Genomic DNA, 21,893 nt, shown 5'->3' with positions numbered 1-21,893 from the left:
GCAGACTTCAGAAATTATAACTGAGCAAAAATTTATTCCGAAAACTCACGATAGCTTGATTCGTAGACTCCAACCACATAGAATATAGCCTCTCAAAATTTTGGAGCGGATAGCGATAGGAACCCACCACAAATTTTACACACCACTTTCGATGCAACTCAAAAGTGTCGAAAATGGGGCGGAGGCCAGTGTCGGAAAAAATCGACATAAAAAAAACTATATCTGAAAAACATCATCTGTTTGTCTCGTATGATGTTCATTTCTTGAAAAATTCCGCAAAAAACTATCCACAGCGCTAAATTACCATTCGGAAAAAATTATCGAGCGCTACCTAAGCCGACAAAACAAAGCTTAGGTAATCGATCGTTGAACCGAAATTAAAATTATTATGGAAAAATTTGGTCTTAAGTTTTGCGACGCAGCTCTCCTGAAGCACAAAAGCCTAAAAATCTATTTTTATCCTTCAAACGACCCATTGAAAGGTGAATAAGTCGACACGACATCATATTTGCCGAAACAATTTCAGCCGACTTTGTTCTGTAACTGATCATTAACTGATTTTGTTACTTTCATGACATCTATTTGTTCTCGAAGTAGACCATATTCTTTCTTTTCAACCTTTCTACACAAAAAAGACTATTCGATATTGACCAAAAACCAGGCAGTTAGAAAATGATAATTTGAAAAAAAAACTTGATAATCTGAGAAAAAAAAATGTCAAGAAACACTATCACTAGCCGACTACTAACTAGCTGACTTCAACATATGCTGGTTGAGCCGAAAACAAAAGTGAAACTTTTAAATTCGAAGTTTTCAGGCCCCCATTCCAACTGAAACAACAAAAGAGCATAAATATCTAATTTTACCCTTAAGCGGCCCAAAAATAGCTTACGAAAACGATATAGCATGGGCCGAACACTTAATTTATTTAATTATTTTGTTTTTTGCTGCATTTAGTTTTCGTAAACTTAGCAAGTACAGAACGACTATTTTTGTTAAAATTGCTTAAGAAGAGTTTAGATGCTTTGAAGCATTCCCAAAAAAAAAATTTTTTTTGACACATCGAAGAAGAACGAGGTCTGGCCGGGGCTGAAAACCTAGACCTCAGATCTCCTTTACCTGACAACTGTTGGGTTCAATAACAAAGCAATCTTAATATCTGACCGATCTTAAGAATCTGTTTGGCCGCGTCTCGAACCCCAGAAATTCATTGCCAAGTCGGTTGCTTTACCCCAAGACCAACTGAATAGGTAGCAGAAAGTTTTTGAGGTTCAATAATTCAGAAAGGTAAACATATACACTAACATAAATACATGGCGAAAAAGAAAACTATGCCGGAACTCGACCACCAGAACTCGCGATTACACGTCACTTGGTCTCGCAAGTGAAATAATAAGTGCTCCAAAAATTACCCTACTCTAATTGTTCCGACTTTCGATACGAAAGTGACGGAATATTTGTACTCGGGTGGGCGAAAGTGACGAAATATTTGTGCTCGGGGGTGACAAATTTCGACTTTTTAACTAGCCATTTTTGACAGAATTTTTTATATCATTCAAATGGTATTGTTGTCCTGAGCTCAAATTTGAAAAGATATTTCACCTGTGATCATTTTTCGTAAAGTTATGGGGGTTTAAAGAGTGCCATTTTGGCGAATTTGGGACTATTAACGCGCGATATATTTCGCGTTGTTAACGCGTAAGCGGAGACCTAATCCGTCTTTGAAATCGTTCCAAATAGAGAAGCTTATTTGCTATAATTGTTTTGTTACAATGAGCGAAATCTATTCTTTTAAACTTTATATGGCGTGTGGGGGGATGATTTCATAAAAAAATTTCAAATTTTAGAATTTTTTTTTTCATTTTTTTCTATTACATTTAATTTATTATGTTACTGCTGCTAGATAAACCTGAAAAGGCAGTCGGAACATTCAGCGCTTTGCCCTGATACGAGCAGTTTTGTTTGCTTTAATAATCGAAAAGTTAAAAAGAAGCTTTTTTTTGTACACTAGTAGATCAACTCCTGTTAGCCTGTTCTTGAAGAAAAAATCCGTTAAATTAGTCTTTCAGATAACATTCAACGAAGCATGCTAAATAGATTTTGCAAACAGTATGATCAAATAAAAAGCAGAAAAAGAAAACGTTTAAAAATCTATTGAAAACCTTATGATCAAACATAAAACCATCAGCACTGATCGCCCAAAAATTTGAATGTAATCGGCAACCTAATCTCAGCCCGAAATGAATCCTTTTGCGGCAGTATCATTCAATGTCTCTGCAACTCCGCGCATCTTTTTTTTTAAACATCCTGTATCTTCATTTTTTTCGCAACCACCGCCATGTTTTAAACAGTTTTGCAGTCACCAGAATAGCATCTTCGGCTAAACACGCAACAAGAAGTTCAATGTCAGGAAAGAACAAGCTTTGACCAATAAAAAATTAGCCAACTTCAGGATTCGAACCTCCACTAGATTGGACAACAAAAACCACCTTGCAGCGATAAGTAGTTAGCCCACACTTTATTGGTAACAAACAGTTACCAATGCGCGGTAATAAAGCTGATAAAACAAAAAAATGAACATAACTTGCGCGAGTTAGATTTAAAAACTAAACTCGTAACGAAATAAATACTTGTGATTATTGAAGAGTGTAGAAAATTGAATTGGCGCCAAAAAAAATACAATTCAGCAGTTGGAAAATGGTCAATGAACTCCAGGTGCAAAAAATATCAACTTTCAAAAAAAACGCTAGCCTTCACGAAATTTATTGACACATAATTACGTGCAGTTGTTATTTTATGCAAAAATTGTCTTTGTACTGCTTACGAAATTGAAAAAAAATATATATTTAACCAGTGTTTTCTGATTTGTCTGAAAATTCATTTCCTTTACGCAAAATCTCAGCCATAAAAAGAGCATGAATAATTGAATACTCAACTGTTCTCATAATTTCTGCTATTCCATTTGCTATTCTCACTATTTTTTTCAGCACTTATCAAGCAACTCAATTTTTTTTGTTAATCTACATAATCGGAGCGATATAGTTTTCTGATGAAACGGAAAACTACAAAAGCAATCGATGAATAAAATTAATTACATTCAAAAAAATTGTACTGTAATGATACTCCGGTAGTCAAAACAGTCGTTCCCTCAAGCCAGGTGCATCTAAATTGACCTGGAAACTACAAATAATATATCCAGCCCCGAACTAACTTACTTATTTAAACACCAACACGAATAAAACTTATATATAAGCATTTGCACATGTTTATGCCGCGACTCCCTCAGTAGTATTTGATTCGTTGATTCCGCCTGCTGCTTGGTCGGCAACGTTGATTCCTCGGATATTATTGGCAGATTGAGTTCGACGGTGATGTTGCGCTGCTCTCTCGCTTCCACAGAATCTACTGGCACCAATCTGACCTTGACCAGCTGAGAGACCATTCTCGCTTCCCGCAGTCTCCTGACCATGTACCGCGCGGTCGTCGGAGGTATTATCATTATTGAGAGTTGATAAGTTGTTTGCATTGAACTGATTTGACGCCATTTGCCCATTCGGTATATTTGGGATTCGAGGAGATCCCGTTTGAATGAAGTTGAGCAGACGTATCAGAAGTGACACAATGAGACTCTGAAACGGGTAAAGCGCCACATTGTTCGCAAATGTCTGACCGCTTACACGCAAATCGCTCCTCGAAGCTTCCCTAGTTCCTAGATCCCGCAAGCTGTTGCGGCCTTCTGAAGCAGTCATTGCGGCTGTCGGTTCCGTTCGGCTGATCACACCCGGTTCGGACCTGTTAGTCGGAACCTCCTGCGGATGATTCTGATTAGACACGATTCCATTGCGTGCCGGAATGAGCTCTTCTAGTAGATGCTCGATGTACTCCAGACTTGTTGGGTCGACCAAAGAGGGGATAATTTGGGGGTGGAAAGTGTTTGTGTTGGGGCGGAGCCCCCCAGTTTGGGTTGCAGGTGTGTTCTGCATATTGGAAGGGGATCTGCTGGATGATTGGACACCTGATGGCTGACTGAGTCTCTGCTGCTGGTGGAACTGGTTCTGAAGTCTGCGGTTCTGTGCCTGCAGCAGTGCTGTCCTGTTAAGAACTGCTGGCAGTTCGTAGTGGTGGAAAAAGTACAGCATTGAATGCTAAAACAAAAAAAAACACATCAATGCCGACTTCTTACCAAGGATGGAATGATTACTGATACAAAATGAGCTGTGCTTTTAAAAGAACTGAACTGCAAAACTCCTTTGAGCACAAGAAATTGATGTTAAACTAACACTCGTTATGATGATGATGCGTTAAATTTGTTGTTCATTCTGGACTCCTTAAGGTATTCAGACTTCTATGCAGTCCCAAAAAAGAATGACTCATGTTATTTTTTTCGGAATGAGCTCCACAGTTACGATGTTCCTTTCAACTGATTGGTGGGAGAAGCATTTTCATTTAAAAATAGATACACTAAAAAGAATGTGGAATAGTAAGCTCGCCTCCATTAATCATTCGGCTCGCAAAAAGTTAGATTTTCTAAGCAAGCCCATTCAATCAATGAAATTTTTGAAATGTTTCATGTTATCTCATACGTAAAACTGTTTCGAAAAATTAGTTTTGCTAAGAAAACCATTCACGCAACGGAACTTCGTTGAAATTTGTCAAGTATTTTCGTAGCGCAAATCAATCGCTTCCCGAAAATAAATTAGCAAAAGTTCAGTTTTCTCAGCAAACCAATAAAGCGTTGAATCTTTCAAAGAATTTGAAATTGTTATAGCGTGACACAACTCGCATAAAGTTTAAGATTATCTGAGCCAGATATTCAAGCAATCAAGCGATGATTTTCAACTTAATTTATAGCGAAAGTTAGATGGTTTAATAGCTTGAATTGATTCGCAATAGTTTGTTTAATTTTAACCACGTTTTTGAGCAATAAAAGTTTGAAACATTTCAGGTTTTTTCATGGCGTGAATCTGTTAGCGAAAAAGTGTAAAATTTTCAAGCAAGCCATTGAGCATCAAAATTCTGGAACACTTCCTATTTGTTTTCATAGCTTGATATTTTTCCTTAGGTTTTTTGAAGCAAGCTATTGAGCTCGAACCATTTCAAGTTGTTTTCAGAACTTGAATCAATTTGCGAAAAATTGATGTTGTTAGTTAAGCAAGCGATTCAAAGATACCACTTTGAAACATTTCCAGTTATATCTTGGAGCGAATCGGTTCAAAAAAAGTGATTGTTTGCCCAAGCAAAAAGTTTGCTGATCTAAGTTAGTTCGCTTTAAGCTGAAATGAATCTATGCACGCAAAATTTGGACAAAAAGTTACTGATACTGCCCAGCCTTGAGGCTGAATCGAGTTGATTTTATCTAAAAAAAATCACTTTCTAAAACAATTCAACAATATTCCAGACTTTAGGGCTCAACGGTCAAAGAAGGCCAATAAGTTTCTATATGTTTCAAGCATTCTGAAGTCTGGAATATAGTTGAATTGTTTTAGAAAGTGATTTCTTCAGATAAGATCAACTCGATCAAATTTTGTCGAACGCAACGTTAACCAAGAAAAGTTAAGGGCTCAACGGTTAAAGAAGGCCAATAAAAATTTTTATGTTTCAAGTAGGGTTGTGCAGTTACTAGTAAGTAAAATTCGTTTACTAGTAAGTTACTAGTAAGTTACCACTTTTTTTACTAGTAAGTTACTTTTACTTACTAGTAAGTTTCAAAAACTCAGAATCTGCTTGAAACTACCGAAATTGAAGACTATTCATTTTACACAAACTCAAAATCCGCTAAATAATCATTGAATCAATATTATCAAGTGAAGCAGCGTTGCAATATATGAAAACATGTTTATCTGCTCTTTCGACTGATAACTGAGACTCATTTTTTTCAAAAATTTCATTTTGGTTCAACTTACTAGTAATAAGCCTTATTTTGCTTACTAGTAAGTTACTAGTACTTTTACTAGTAACTTACTTACTAATAAGTAAGTCCGCACAACCCTAGTTTCAAGTATTCTAAGCTTTTCTTTGTTAACGTTGCGCTCGACAAAATTAAACACAGAGGTGAGGCTGCGCTTTGCAAACACTTGCGAGAACACGACCAAAAAGCAGCTGTATCAAAGCCTCGAATTTGCAAAAATTCGAGGCTCAGCAAAAACTCGAATTAGCAAAAAAAACTGCGACCTAGCAAATTTGAGTCTCACGCACTAACAATTCAGTCACGGAAGCTCACAATTCCCAAAAACTAGCCACCAATAACGCAGCTACATATGCTAATAAATTGCCATTTCGATGCAGCAAAAGTAACATAAAATACAAAAAGATACAATTTTGCATGTAAAAAATCGCAAATCAAAAAGCCACATTATGTATAAATAATGCATTTCAAAATTGCTAGATATATTGCGTTAGAAAATTTCTGAACTTGAGTTTTCATTATTGTTAAATTGTTTGAAACAAATGGCTTTATTCGGTTCACTTGATAAATTAAAATACATCAATATATGTGTAAATATATACTAGCAATCCCGTCTCCATTAAACAATAGGATCTCAAAAAATAGTTGATGTTCTGATCAAGCTATTCAAGCAATGCAACATCAAAAATTTCAAGATAAGCCACATCGTAAATAGGTTTGAAAAATCAGTTCGCGAAAAGTTGAAGTCGAGGATACGATATAAGATATGAGGTGGGACTGCGCAGTACGGATGAGTAGTTTACCTGGATGAGGAGCCACGATGCTACTAGAGCGAGTGCGCTGTATTGTCCGTTGAAGCGGTAGTGGTATGCGTAGAAGGCGAAGTGGTAGAGATAGAAGAAGCGCAGCCAGTGCCTCTTGGTCAGAGCCGTGTGACAACAGATGGCCTCGTACTGGTCCGCCACCCACACTATAATGATGATGTAGAATGCTGTCGTCGAATCACTGAAGAACTCCGACATTATCGCCTCTATACCTAAACAGAACATACCCAACTCAGTACAGTAACTCAGAAAAAAATAGAGTCAATATAAATCATAGGCCTGTCATAAAAACAAACACAGAGGCAAAGTTGCGCTTCGCAAAAACTTGCGAGAACACGACCAAAAAGCAGCTCTATCAAGTGAAATACAAAAAAAATAAAACCAAGCCTCGAATTAGCAAAAAGTCAGCTACGTGTAGGATTTGAATCTGTGACCTATCTAGGATTCCCTAGGGAGAACTACCTAGGATTCGAATCAAGCGATTTTGAGTCTCACGCACTATCCACTCATTCAAGCAAGCTTAACAACTGAAAAACAACTAGTCACGAATAAAGCAGCTATATATGCTAATAAATTGTCAGTGTGATTAAGCGAAAGTAGCAACAAATACAAACAGACTCAATTTTGCAAGTAATAATTTGGAATATAACTTTTTCGGTTCATTTGATGAATTAAAAATTCGTCAACTTTGTTAACTTATTTCTATTCGAATGTCAAAGCACATGGAATGAAAATGTTGTAGAAGTGCCCTAAAAGTGGCACCAATATTTGCGACTTAGGTTGGAAAAAAAGAAGGTTCGTACTAATACACTCGCTTCGCAAGTGTTAACAAACACTTCATACAGTTCGAACACAATTTGCAAAAGAATAAGTACTTAACAAATAACAAGAAAGGACTCTATCAATGCGATTCTGTTGACTATGTTTCCTGTTTTGTTTTACGCTTGAAATCTTCATTCGGTTTAAATGATTTCGGCCTGTATTTTATTGGCTTAGTGACCTAAATATGTATCGTTTGAAGGGAATATATAGTTTTTACACACTTTCTCTGCGGAAATCTAAAATTCTTAGAAATTCAGAACTGCATAGCTCAAGTAATCAGAGTCGATAATACGTAATAGAGTCATAATTTTGTATTACTTTGTTCCTGGAAAATTTGTTCACGCTTGATTTGAATTTTCGCGGTTTGATTTTGATTTATGTTTCAGTTCAGTTCATTTTTTTGTTAAAAGGAACTGAACTGAACATAGCTTTATACGTCAAGTAATCAGAGTCAATTAGTACGTAATCAGAGTCGATAATTTCTTTTTGCTGAAAAATCTAAACATTGCCGAAATCATTTAAACCGAATAAAGATTTCAAGCGAAAAACAAAACAAAACAGGAAAATATAGAAACTCAGGGCTAGTAAACTTAACACAGAGGCGAAGCTCGGCTTTGCAAAAAACTTAAATGAACATGGTCCACAGACAGTAGGAAAACGTTCGATGAAATCAAAGAAAAGAAGAACATGTTTAAGCTCTTTAAATTTCAAGAATCTATTAAGATTGGCACTTTTTCATACGAAATTTCCGATGACACTGGTTCAAGAGATAATGGATCAAGATCTCTGGACCAAGAGATAATTTCTTTTCGCTGAAAAATCTAAACATTGCCAACTTTCGAATTTCAAAGAAAAACATAGCCAACAGACAGTTGGAAAAGAGTCAATGAACGCAAGAAAACAGAAAAAAATATGGACTTTGATTTTTTTTTAGAAAAAATCTCAATTTGTCAAACTTTCAAGAAAATATAGATGAACTTAATGCTCTTTGAGCAATTTATGAATGACCCCTTTTTGATAACATTAACCCAATTTGAGAAAACTCGACCAATAGTTATTTTCGCTAGGAAATTTGATAATTAAATTCCACTTTCGAAACTAGAAGACGATCATGTTTTTCGTGACTTTTACGCTTTCACTGATCAATAGTGGAGTTTGCATTCCTTTTAACAAAAAAAAATGAACTGAACTGAAACAGAAATCAAAATCAAGCTGCGAAAATTCAAATTGAGAGTGAACAAATTTTCCAGGAAAAAAGCAAAACAAAATCATGACGACCTATAATACGTTTAATTCCGAACTACGTTTATCGACGACTCTGATTACTTGAGCAATGCAGTTCTGAAATTCTAAGAATTTAGATTTCCGCACAGAAAGTGTTGTAAGAAATATATTCCCTTAAGCGATACATATTAAGGTCACTAAGCCAATAAAATACAGGCCGAAATCATATAAACCGAATAAAAATTTCAAGCGAAAAACAAAACAGAAAAAATAGAAACTCAGGGCTAGTAAATTTAACACAGAGGCGAAGCTGGGCTTTGCAAACTCTAGCAAGAACACGACAAAAAGAAGCTCTATAAAGAGCAATAAGAAAAGTACAAATAAGCCTCGAATTAAAAACTGGGCTACATCTTGGATTCGATCTGCGAAGATTATGAGTCTCACACTCTAACCACTCATCCACTGATGCTTTAAAACTTACAAACACTAGCGAATATAGAGCAGAGAACAGATGCTATGAAATTTCCAATGCTACAGATTGTGATTAAATCAAACGTGACATCAAATAAGTGAAAAACTTCAATGAACACTTTTATTCGCGAGTTAGATTAGAAGAAAAAGAAGAAGGTGGTACCCAATACACTAGTGCTCGCAAGTGTAAAATTACAAAACTTGAAATATATAGTAGTATATCAACCTTGAAATTGCTTACAGCAACAGAAACTATTCTGCAACTAAGCCGACTACACAATCAGACAAACGCTTTTGCCATCCCATGTGTAATCTTTAGCCCTAGGCACGGGAGCCGGGGAGTCAAAATATTTGAATTTATTTTAAAATCAAGCTGTCAATGATTCAAATGATTTTGTTAAACAAGTTAATAACCTGAAAAAGTCCATATTTCGATTTGATAATGATTGTTAATCGCAAGAGCTATCATTGCTGCTTCTGACATTTTATTTATCTAATTTAAACGATGACCGTTTTATTAGAACCAAAGTTAACACGAAGTCGTGTGTACTTACCTACTAGCGCCAGTATGACAGTGAGCAGAGGTGCTGCCGGGAACACCATGCCTATGTTCAGTTCCAACATCTGCAGAACATCGACTGAAGCAGACAAAAAATATTTCTCTTAAAACTACCAAAAGGATGATTGGAATTTTCGAAACTAAACCACCACCTCACACAACCATCAATTTTATTGATTTCAATTCGAGCTTTTACAAGGTTGTGTTTGAAGACCAAATATGCTTGGATGTAGGTAATTACCGTCGATTTTAAAAAGAGCCAAATAGAGGCAACAGTTGGTTACTCACTGATGAAGATGAATATCTGGTGGTGTGAATACCGTAGCAACATCGAGATCGACAGTGTCTGAAAATGAAACCATAAAAAAACGAAGTTCTAACAAAGCCTAGCACTAAGGTCAATTGCTTTTTTCAAGCATAAACAGATACAGTCACAAGACAAAATTGCAACTTTTAGTTTTCAAGTGATGAAATGAATGAAAATTTTTTCATGTTTCTGCTGTCTTTTCTAAATCTAGATTCATGGTTAATACGAAAACACTCCCGTAAACAACAGCAGTTTCAAATTATGAACTTAAAATATTCGTTGGAAAGCTAAGGATAAAAGCTAGGTCCTCATACAGGTTTCATTACAGATAAAAAGGAACTGAAAGTTTAGTTAAGCTCTTTGATCAAAGTTGACCGAAATTTCAAGCAACTTATTTAGTAAAAAGCCAAAATTTGAGTCAATTTTTATTCGTAGTTTAGCAGTTTTTTATATCATTTTTTATGTGAATTGAAACTTATATGAGGATCTAGCTTAAATCTTTGCTTTCTAACGAATACTTTCAAGTCCAAAACTTCAAACTGCTTCAACTGTTTACGGGGACTTTTTGGCACTAAGAACACCTCTTTGACGCCCTGTATTTAAATGGCCAAACAACGCCATGAAAACAACTTTTACGTTTTTTATCAGATCATAAACAATTTCATCCATCACATGGCAAATTTTCATCCATGAATATGCATTAGTTGCAGAGAAAAATGTTCGTCAAAAAATGTTCATTCATTTTATCACTTGATTAACCTCGTTTCTTTTCTTCTGAAACCAGTTTCAATAAAAAACAACAATTTTTGATCGACCTTAATTTGTACTCACAAAGAGAAAGCGCTCTGGCGGAACTTTAATGCGGTCTTCAGCTTTCTCACTCAATTTTATGAGATATCACTGAACTCAAATCGACTATTTTATTTGGTACCTGATTTTCCAAGGAAAAACGCCAAACTTAAAGTTTTTTTACATTTTCAATGGTAAGAACAAAGAAAAATTGATGGTCATTAACAAAAGCAAATACCCATAGTGGACCTAAGAGAAGTCCGAATAAATAACAAGCGTAAACCGTCAAAACTAAACGTTTCAATGAGGCGAAAACAAAAAATCATCAATTCCGATAGACATAAAATTGTACTCACAAAGAGGACCATTACAAATGCGGCTGCAATGTAGGAGGACCTGGTTGCATGCACACTAATGAACTTGAAGTGCTCGTCTGTCTTCACATTCCTCAGATAACCTGAACAAACCATCAAAGTCAGTACCTCCCCCTAAAATTAAGCAAAATTTGCATTTCCCTATTAAGAGGGGTGAGTTCTCTCCCCCCCCCCCCCCCCCCCCAAAAAAAAAAATGGGACGAGTTGCATCTCTCTTCTAGAAGTGGGACAAGTTGCATCTACCCTAAAAATGGGACGAATTGCATCTCCCCCAGAAAAGTGGAACGAATTGCATCCCCCTAGAAGTGGGAGGAGTTGCATATCCCGTAAAAGTGGTACGAGTTGCATCCCTTGCCGAAAAGTGGGACGAATTGCATCTCTCCCAAAAAATGCGACGAGTTTTTAACTAATGCTGTTGATTTATACTTTTGCACAAAATCTGACTAACTGATGATTTACTTTTTGAGACAACATTTTTGAAACAATTGTTGAAGTTTTATAGCATAGAGCATAATCATCAGACAATTGAAAATGTTTTTCTATGCTCGGCAAATGAAACACGGATTGTGTCAGATATCGATTTTCAATAAACAAACTACATCATAATTTGGATTTTACTATTCAATTCAGTTCTATAATAGATACTTTGTTGCCGAAATCAATCTGTTTTGAGAAACTCGATTCAAAAGATATTCCTGCATTCGCTAGTAATTTACAATACTCAAAGCAAATATTTACTATACTCGTTTTTACAATGGCAGAGAGAAATTTCAGCTCCCATTGACTCAAGAATTGAATTAATCGACCTTCCAAACTCAAAAAAGGCACGCGCGAAAAAGAAAATATCTTTTTGAAAAAACGGCCTATATCTTTGACATCTATAAAAACAAAAAACAAATCAAAAAAAATCTTACAGGGCTTCTCAAAAAAGAAATTCAAAATCAAAGGCGAAGCTGCAATTTGCGAAAACCAGCAAAAGTGAGCTTGCAAAATAGTTCGGTTAGAAAAAAAGAAGGTTCGTAGTAATACACTACACTGATGGCTTGTGTAAAAATGCTGAAACAATCCTGGCAAAAAATTCAACCAAAAGGTTTTACCGACTGCGGGATTCTACACACGGACCTAGAGATTAGAAGTTTCTCGCCTCCGCTGCTGCACCAGTTGCCCTAACTACTTTGCTAGTTAGCACATTCTCTAATAGCAACCAACTATCAAAAGGCATGACAACAATTTGCGTTGAAAAAAGGTTAATTTGCACTGAAAAAAGGTTAATTCAAAGGACGCACGCATTTGCTTAAACAAAAATTGGCAACAAAAAGTGGAAAAAGTGTAAGAGAACAAAAAAAAAACCAAAAAAAAAATAATTGAAAACTTCAAGTTTCGAATAAAAATATATGTATACAGAGGCGAAGTGGAGCTTCGCACCACCTCCGATACAACATAAGAATTGCAGCGTTTTGTGCGATCCGGAATGAAGCTTTTCTTTGAAATGACCTCAAATTAGGTCACTAGGCCATTAAAATATATGCCGAAATCAATTAAGCGGAATATAGTTTTTAGGCGAAAAACTGCAAAATATACTAAGTCAAGTCTAGTAAAATTAAAAATTACAGATGTAATTCAAAAAACTAAAAGCAACTACATTGAAAATGCCGGCATTTTTTTGAAAAAAAATATTTCCAGGTTGAAAAAAAAGAAGTTCCTGGTCAGATTCGAACCCACGAACTTTGCCGTCCCAGGCGTATTCTTCACTTCCAGGCTAAGAGGTACAAATGATTTAAGTGATTCTGTTAAACAAGTTGTTAGCACGAAAAAGTCTATATTCCGCTTTGATAAAGCTTGCTGGCCGGAACAGTAGCTTGCTGACCGGAACAGTAACTTGCTATGCTGATCAAAAGAATATAAAATAGACCCCGAAATCGATTGAGGGAAAGAGGAATACAGAATTTTCAACATTAACTTTGACGACGGCCTTAACCGATTCAATGATTATATTTAACTTATGACAAACTTTTAAAAACATTAAATTGAAAGATCCCCATCGGTTTAATTTGCGCGTTTGTTCAAAATGCATATTTATACAGTTGGTCCCACTTTTTTGATCCTCCAGTCGATCAAGACTCCAGTAAAAGCAACATATACAATCAACCTATTTGACAACAGAGATTTAATTAATATTTGCAAAAAAAACACGCATTTATTTCTGTACAGCCGTAACTGGGAGTATGGGTACAGACCAGATCTTTGAGACTAGTTGTTCAAAGGGGAAAAAGTCTTGTACAAACCGATTTCATAACACCTGCTAATCGCAATGATAAAAACACAGACATACCATTTTAATTTCTGGCTGTGATACTTCGAAATGTATTTAAGTTAATTATCATTGAAATATGGAGCTGGTTGATTTTTTAAATCCAGCTCCATAAGAAAAACAGAAAAGAGGCAGTGAAGATTGTAAAGAGATTCACCGCTTGCTATAAAAATAATGTCAGACAATTAAGACAGCTTCAAATGTCAGTTTATTGTAGACTGAAACATCTTTTAACTGTGAGGTATTTGCACGAACATATATCCAATATACACCGAGAGCAAAAAACTTCTCAACCTTTATTTGGATCGGATACGAATCCAGCCCACCAAATATACCAACTACTTGTACGAATCCAGACCCACCATGTAATAGACACACCAAGTTGCTTAGTGTCTGATTAACTGAATTTTGATTTCCTTTGATTAACTAACTCAATTCTGATTATATGAAAATTTCTATTCTAAGATTATATCCCCCTTAAAGTCGTTTTTAGGGGGGTGATGATTGAATTTTGATTCATTCCTTCGTGCTCGTTCATATTTGGGCGAGCAACATTACCCAGCATACAATAACCAAAAAAACTGCAAATAATTCTTAACCAGGAACACAACATCGGTTCTGCGTGAAAAGCTGGACATCTCGTTTGTTTGTCATTTCACTCAAGAGTCGCTGAACCGATTTCTGCAGTTTGGTTTAATTTTTTCTTTGTATTTTTTAAGGTCATTTTCTTGTTTGACTTGCCTTGTTTGTTGTCCTCTTCGAATGCCAGTAGTTTGAATGAGTTGCGCAGCCAATCCTCCACTCCCAACACCTCCCTCCGGATGTACCTGGAGAGTCCGGAGCCAAAACATGCATCCTGCTCTGGATCTAAATCGACAAGATGAAAAACAACTCTCATGTTGATGTAATTTTATCCAACTATTCACTGTTAATTGTTTCATTATCAAAATATTTATGATCCATCATAGTTTTAGTATAGTATGACACTGGGACCCTTCCAATCATGACCGAAGCGGGATTCCAACCCACGACTTTTGAGCTAGAGGCCGCGCGTCTTACCCGCTCAACCAGAATTTCAGCAGTTCTGAAAATGTTCTGATTGTGCCGTTGCGGGAGTTTTTTCACTTTTTTTTATCAAGGCTAACCTATTCTGAGAGTGACTGTTTTGATTCCGAGTTTGTTGCGCACTCTGTTGGACAGACGCAGGAAGCCATACTCCAGAGCATACTCGAACACCAACTCCGGTTCCACCGCCCGCACTGATAACACAAGACCATAACTAGCCATTATCAAAAATTACTATTAAATTTATTTACTCGAATTATGGATCCGAAAATCGATTACAAAAAAGTGTTCAAAATACATTGCAGAAGGGTTCAAATATAGATTTCAATTTTTCTCATCAGTTTCCACGCCGATTCAATTTTCTTTCAATCACGATGCTGCATGAAACAGGGAGCTAGGAACACTTATTATCGATTGCATTTATATCATGGCATCATTAAACTGACCTGTATGAAAATTATATCATTAATTGGCATTATACTGACCTTTTTCACGGGTTCCCGAGTTGTCGATGAACACGTCAAACCACTGAGACATCGACTTCATATATCCTGAAGCAGATAATTACAAGTAGGAATAGGCAACAACCTTGGTAATAATATGCACTGAAATCAAAAATATTACTTCAAAGAATAACACAAAGAAGGCTCTGTTCCAGCAATAAAAGAAATGAAGAAACATTGAAAAAAAACCGACTGAGCATTTCAGAATCATTTTTTTGTCCCAGGCTGCTTTTCTCATTTGGAAAACAGTCAATGAGCTCGAGTAAACAAAAAATGACTTGTTTTTTGGAATACTTCAACTGTCGAAAAACATATATCAAAAAATATTTACATTGAGAAAAACGGATTATTAGGTAAAGTTTTTAGCCCAATGGGAAATTTAAAAAATAAATTCGGAAATCGATCACTTTTTTTCTCGCCATTTCAGATTTCGTAATTGGATAGATCATTTTGCCTACTATTTAGCAAATAAAATTCGAAATGAACTCAAAAAACGCACATAACCTAAGGAAATTCATAAACGCATACATACGTACGAATGCTTATGTTGTTATTAGAGCATTAATTAGCGTAATTGTTTCGATAAACTTGAAAAAAAAAGATGGAAGTGACAACTGGCACTTCAAAAGACCTTGAAAATAACTTTCAATCCGAGCAAAGTAAAATTATTCCGCCACTGAAGTTTCAAGGAGTTACGCCAATACCCAACACAAAACAAATGCAGATAAAAAATTATGATATGTGCTGAGCCCAACCAATCCGAAAGAGGGAACAGAAAATGATTTTTGTTGAGAACTTTTGAAAAAATCATATCAAACTTGCTCACAAATTTAAAAGCAAAACTTGTGTAGCAAATCAAGACCCAGATAACGAGTGCTATCGACGTTATTCTGGAGGAGGCAATGTCCAAATTGAAAGATAACATATCAATTCAGATGGAAGCACAAACAGGAGCAACAGAATATCGGGCAACTTTGAAACGTTATCGGAGGCCGAACTTCTTGAAACACTCAACAGGAGAGCTAACTTGAGCACAATTGGAGTTGAGGAGAATGGAAATAGAACGGAATCAATGGAAGAAAGCATCGAAAAAGTCATGAACATGGCTAACACTCTGGAAGCTGGGATAGACGAGAGAGACATCTCAGTTGCTCATCGACTTCCGTCCAGAACAGCAAGCCTACAAATTCTAAAAATGATGAAAACGGACGAACATATCACTTCGGCTTGGACCAAAGAGGTAAACTTTCAATGAAAGGAAAGGTGACAATAAAGTATATCGCGTTAATGGGCTGCATGAAGGTGGAATATACATGGAATAGTCTTTTTCTGATGTGAATAAATGCTTTCAACGAGTTTTTAGAAACCAACAACCATCCGCAAAAACTTAAATTGCCGAAAAAAATTAAAGCAGTTGTATTAATTCTTTAAATTTGTTATCCAAAGTTCGATCTTAGCGTAAACATCATGAAAATTTCGAAGCACTTCTTAGTAATCTCAAGTCTTCGGTCAATATTATGTTTTACAGCAACTTAGCCAAATGAAACTGACGAAACTGATGTATAAACTGAAAGGATTCCATACGAAACTAGCAAAAAAATGAAATAACTAAAGGAGGAGGTACTATGACTCAATTAGATGATGAAGTTGTTTCATCAATTGAACTGAATTGCAATTTGCCAGAATCTATTTCAACACTTGAAGACATAAACGGATTAAAAATCATAATCTTAGTAGCTTGCATTCCTCGTTATGATAAAATCCAATTTCTTGAAGAGTTAGACAAAAAACTTGAAAAACTTTATCGACATAAAATACCGATTGCCCTGGCAGGGGATTTTAATATAAACACTCTCAAGTTCAACAATCTACAACAAGCTTATCTTGATACTGTAAATGAAAAAACAGGAAGAAATCCCAAGTTGTCTCGCATTGCAGCAAAATCTGTTGATGGTAGCAATGTGTCTGAATCATCCTCAATGTCAGACATTTAGTTAGCTAAGTCCATATATCAAGTAGAACCAATCTTTGGTATTGAAAACAATACTTAATCAATCTACCTTTTCAACTGGTCCTTCCAAGAGGGCATTAGTGTTATAACAAGCTTGAAGCCCAAACAAACTTCCGGAATCGATGAAATTAGCAATTTGCTGCTAATAAAAAGCTGTTACATTTTGGCTCCTTATTTAAACCTTTCTTTCAATTCTGGTGTATTTCTGCGAAATCTGAGCTTGGCAAAAACTTAACCTCTCCATAAAACTGATAGTCATTACGATAGTAACAATTACCACCGATATCTCTTAAACAGCTGTACCAAAAAGATCGGAAAAATTATGCATATCCGCTTGTACAAACATTTCAAAAAAATTCGATTTGGTCTATGATGGTCAGTGTGGATTCGGCGAAAAATATGGGACAATCGATGTACTAGCGGAATTATATGAGCGCATTTGTTTGGGGACTAACGGAAAAATCAACGCTAGTTTTTTTTGTTGATTTAAAGAAAGCATTTGACACTCTTCCACGAAAACTAGATTGTTTTGGATTCGTGGGAACTGTTATTAATGACTTAAAAGTTATTTTTCCAAAAGATATCATTGCGTTCAAGTCAATAATCTAACTTTTGACTGGTTGCCCAAAAAAACAGAGGTACCGCAGGGCGTCGTTCTTGGCCCTCTTCTTTTTCTTATTTACATCAATGACCTGCATCTCTCAGCCACTGATTCAAATGTCTTTCTTTTTGCTGATGATACAAATGTGGTATGTAAAAACTCGTGCTCTGATCTATTTCAAAAAGATTTAACGAATGTTTCCAAATGGTCATGTGCAAACAAATTAACACTCAACTCAGATAAAACAACCTCAATAACTTTTGATAACCATCGTGTAAATACTTGCGTCTTTTACTGGATAACAATTTGTCGTTAGAGTTTCATACGGGCTTAACCTAGGGCTTCATTGTGGCATTGTCTGAAAAAAACGCGTCATTATGTTCCAATGTGATTTCTATTAATGTCAAATTTGTTTTAAAAAAAATTGTAAGAAAAATTGCATACAGAACCAGAATTTAAAAAAACTAATATTTGTTCCCCTGTTTTGTAAAAATAAATCAAAATTGTGCTCTCAAACTGATAGACGTACAAAATTGCTGATTATAATGAGCAATAACAATCTGTTGCCTGGAAAATTGATGAAATGACCAATAACGAAGAAACAAATTGCGTTCACTATTTCAAAAAAAATTTATACTTGGAAATGAATTAGTACACTCCAATAATAATTAACCTTTTAGATATATTTTTGAACCATTGGCTTAATGCTATCAAACGAATATTTCAGGGTTGTGTTTCTTGTCCACAAAATGACCCTCCAAACCCTTCTTGTTATCGAGATATCGCCCTTTTTCTATTTTTTTTCGGGAAGTTTTTTTTATTTCCATATTAAAAATAAGTGTTGTTTCTGTACTTATATTTTTATGGGGAAATTTTTTCTTTCTTTCTTTCTAATTATGGAGAAACCAATTCTTTCATTCTTTCAAACAAAAAAAATTATCAGGACTTATATAAGTCTTTACTACATTCATCAACTCTTAAATGAATCACACTATTGAACAAAAAAATTCATACAAGTTGAGCTACATTACTAGCAGCTACATTGACAAGTTGACCCACATGTTTAAAGTAATTATAGAAAAAATCGGACAACTATTTAACAAAAAAAACAGGCAAAAAAAGCTTCAACTAAGCTGAAGTGTCGCAATTACAATTGAAAAATATAGATCGATGAGAAGACCGATCATCAATTCAGAATTTAAACCTATTTTTTTTCTATTTCTTGTGTACAAAGGGCAACTTAATTACGTGAAAACCTGTTAGAATAAAAGTTTTCTAGAATTCGCTGAGATAACGTTTAAAATGTTACAGAATTAAATGAGTTCAGCCTCTCACAAATTTTGCCTAATTCCTTTGGAAATAAAAACATTTAGACCTTGAGACAACTTGCTCTTCCAAACGCATGCAATATTTTTTGGAACATTGACTAAAAAAAACAGTAATCTTCTTGCTCAGCAAAATTCTCGACAATTGATACGTACTCAAAAAAGTCTCGAAAGCTATTACATTTTCTGGTCAAAAATGAACTCACCTTTTCTTCTGTAGAAGTTGATATTCGGACATTCCGATACATTTCCGAACTCAAAGTCTGCATTTTCCAATTTCCAGTCGCCTGAAATTCAAATAAATGAAAATCAATCACACATTTAACACTTTGATTACCTTACCAACTTTCTCGAGACAAGAGATTCATGTTTACTATTAAGAACAACTACTTTGCCTCCTTTGTACAAAAGAAGTCAAGGGAGGACCCATTTAACTAATGGGTTTGTCAGCTGTCGACTGAGGTTTCATTTACGATGCTATTGATACATAAAGTGATGTAATTATAATTTATAACGATGAGAAAAAAATCTTCTTAATCTCAACTTACCATTTCCGCGCGTATTTCTACCCAGTCCTCCTATTTGTATGTCCCGCTCGTGCGCTTCTGCCGAGAGAGCGTTGACCAGTTGGGGCGAGAAGCTGAGATTGGATACCACTTCTATTCTGAGGATGGCGTCATGTCTGGGCCAGTTGTTCTGTACTGGCTCCAAACAGCTCAGGGGAGAGTTTGAAAAGACTGTGTGCATGTAGATCAGAAACATAATGGCACAAACGGCCTAAAAAAACATGCTTTTCTCAAACGGCTTTGTTCTCTTTGCCTCCCTACTTGTTCGCTTCAAGGCTCTCATAAGATGAGGGTCTTTTCAATTTAACCCAAACCCCCCCCCCCCACTCACTTCGCCAGCCAAACACTTCTCAACTTGAATAAAATTTCACCAAGCAGTTCATTAATAATACATGATTCTGATTGGCCAAAAACTTTAGATTAGAACCAATTTTACATACTCTGAGTTTTTCCCATTTTAGCCCCAGCAAATTATAGCCTCATAGCAAAAAAAATGACAGTATTTATAATCACCAATTCGAACTAAACTGCCACACGTAGTAGAATTCACTAAACCCATTGTATCACCCTTTTTCTCTACAGACGACATTTGACCTTAATAACTTTGCGACCTGGTTCAGCCGTTAACCTGGAGTAGGGCGATTACAAACACAGGCACGCAACAGAGATTTATAATATGTTGTGATATCCCGATGTCGATAAAAAAGTCTTCGACCATGTACCACATACGTATAGATCACGGACGCCCCTTTTTATATTGGTACTAGTTTTAAGATGATAGTCCAACAAGCCGAAGGGTCAACAAACCAAAATGAATAATTCGATTCCAAATAACCAAAAAATAAACAAAAAAATTGCATGTAGTTCTTAAGCAGGGACACAACAGCGGTTCGCCGTGATGCGCTGTAAAGCTTGTATCTTGGTCCATTCCATCGTGGATAAATGGTCTTAAACAAGCCAGACATAAAAATTGTTAAGCAGCATAACGACAGATTGTCACTATGTTAAGCAATTGTGACGTGATTGTGACGAATTTGACGTTACTTTGATGTAATTTCGGCTGTTAACGTTATTCAAGATATGGCGGTATGTTGAAAATCCGCCAATTTAATATACTATAGACAATATCCGAACTTGATAAAGACGATGAACTCGAAGCAATAACCTTGATGAAGACGATGAACTCGAAGCATCGCCTGACTGCAGGGGGGAACACTTTGGCGTAAGTGTGGGACAGTTTGTGGAAGAGAGCGTAGAACAGTCTGTCTCTGATTCGGGAGAAATTCCTCATCGCTGCCGCTCTCCCCGGGATTCCAGTGTCTTCTATGCCTTCCGGCCGAAACATGCTGCACTCATGTTTTATCCATTCAACCCATCTGCAAAAGAGAGAACGATTTGCAACAATTTCCAGATAATTCTCAATTTAATTAATTTCCAGAGTTAAACGCTCCAGGAAAACAAATCGATACCTTTAACACAGAAGCGAAGCGGAGCTTCGCAACTTTTGCGAAACAGAAATATATGCCAGAACTACGGCGTTAAATTTTACTGTAACAACAGCACTATATTTCATATTTTTCAATCGAAGTTTTGCAAAAAGAGGTATGATCTAGACATTTTCTAAAACTGCCGTAGTACTGCATATATAATTCATTAAAACAATGTGAAAAAAATCATAAAATAACAAAGAAAATCGGCAAAAATTATTTGAACTCAATTACTTGCCCAAAGCAAACATTTAAATTATTTTACTTAAAAAAATTCAAGAAACTTAGGAAAATTCCATGCTGCATTAACTAAGCCGACATAAACCAGCAGACAAACAGAAATCTGACAACGATTTTTTGACGCGCGGTAATTGAACAAAACAGGTCGTGGTCGAATTGGAACCAATGAATTTGTATTTGTAGGCATGTGCGTAACGTCTACGCCACATGCGCGAATAAGCGCCTTGCTTTTGATTTTTTTATGAACTAAGCAATAAAAGGCTAGAAACATAGCCAAATAACAGTTGGAAAAGAGCAATGAATGCAAGGAAATTGAAAAAAAAAAACAGATGTTTTTATCAAGCGCTTTCAACTTTTGAATTTCGAAGAAAAAAATAGACGGCTTCAAAGCTCTTCGAATTTGTAGAACAATTTATGATGGACACTTTTTTGTTAAAATTAACCCAATTTGAGAAACTGGATCAATGCGTAAAACTTTTATTTCGATGGGAAATCTGATAACTAGTTTC

The 21,893-nt window shown here is 35.8% G+C and overlaps 1 protein-coding gene across 1 annotated transcript; it reads right to left on the bottom strand.

Annotated features, from left to right (window-relative positions):
* Positions 1-3,074: 3,074 nt before the first annotated feature.
* On the bottom strand, positions 3,075-21,029 carry LOC134842109 (membralin-like). Its single transcript, XM_063858296.1, has 11 exons — positions 20,823-21,029; positions 19,640-19,868; positions 19,298-19,378; positions 15,137-15,202; positions 14,732-14,845; positions 14,328-14,453; positions 11,258-11,358; positions 10,094-10,151; positions 9,801-9,884; positions 6,709-6,941; positions 3,075-4,145 (listed from the first exon to the last, which is right to left on the bottom strand). Exons 1-11 carry the CDS (start codon positions 21,000-21,002, stop codon positions 3,267-3,269), a joined length of 2,151 nt encoding a protein of 716 aa, XP_063714366.1. The 5' UTR covers positions 21,003-21,029; the 3' UTR covers positions 3,075-3,266.
* Positions 21,030-21,893: the final 864 nt, after the last annotated feature.

Source organism: Symsagittifera roscoffensis, chromosome 3, assembly GCF_963678635.1.
Source record: "Symsagittifera roscoffensis chromosome 3, txSymRosc1.1, whole genome shotgun sequence".
In the NCBI taxonomy this organism is placed as follows: Eukaryota; Metazoa; Xenacoelomorpha; order Acoela; family Convolutidae; genus Symsagittifera; species Symsagittifera roscoffensis.
The sequence above is the reverse complement of the archived record's forward strand: the minus strand, read 5'-3'. Positions and strand labels throughout refer to the sequence as shown.

What these genes read in the sequence shown, in the direction of transcription:
- LOC134842109 (XM_063858296.1), bottom strand. Translation starts at nt 21,002, where the DNA reads ATGTTTCGGCCGGAAGGCATAGAAGACACTGGAATCCCGGGGAGAGCG. An exon ending in CATTTGTAATGGTCCTCTTT is followed by an intron (nt 10,152 to 11,257) that starts GTGAGTACAATT and finishes TTTCATTTTCAG; the next exon opens with ACACTGTCGATCTCGATGTT. An exon ending in CCAGATATTCATCTTCATCA is followed by an intron (nt 9,885 to 10,093) that starts GTGAGTAACCAA and finishes TGTCTGCTTCAG; the next exon opens with TCGATGTTCTGCAGATGTTG.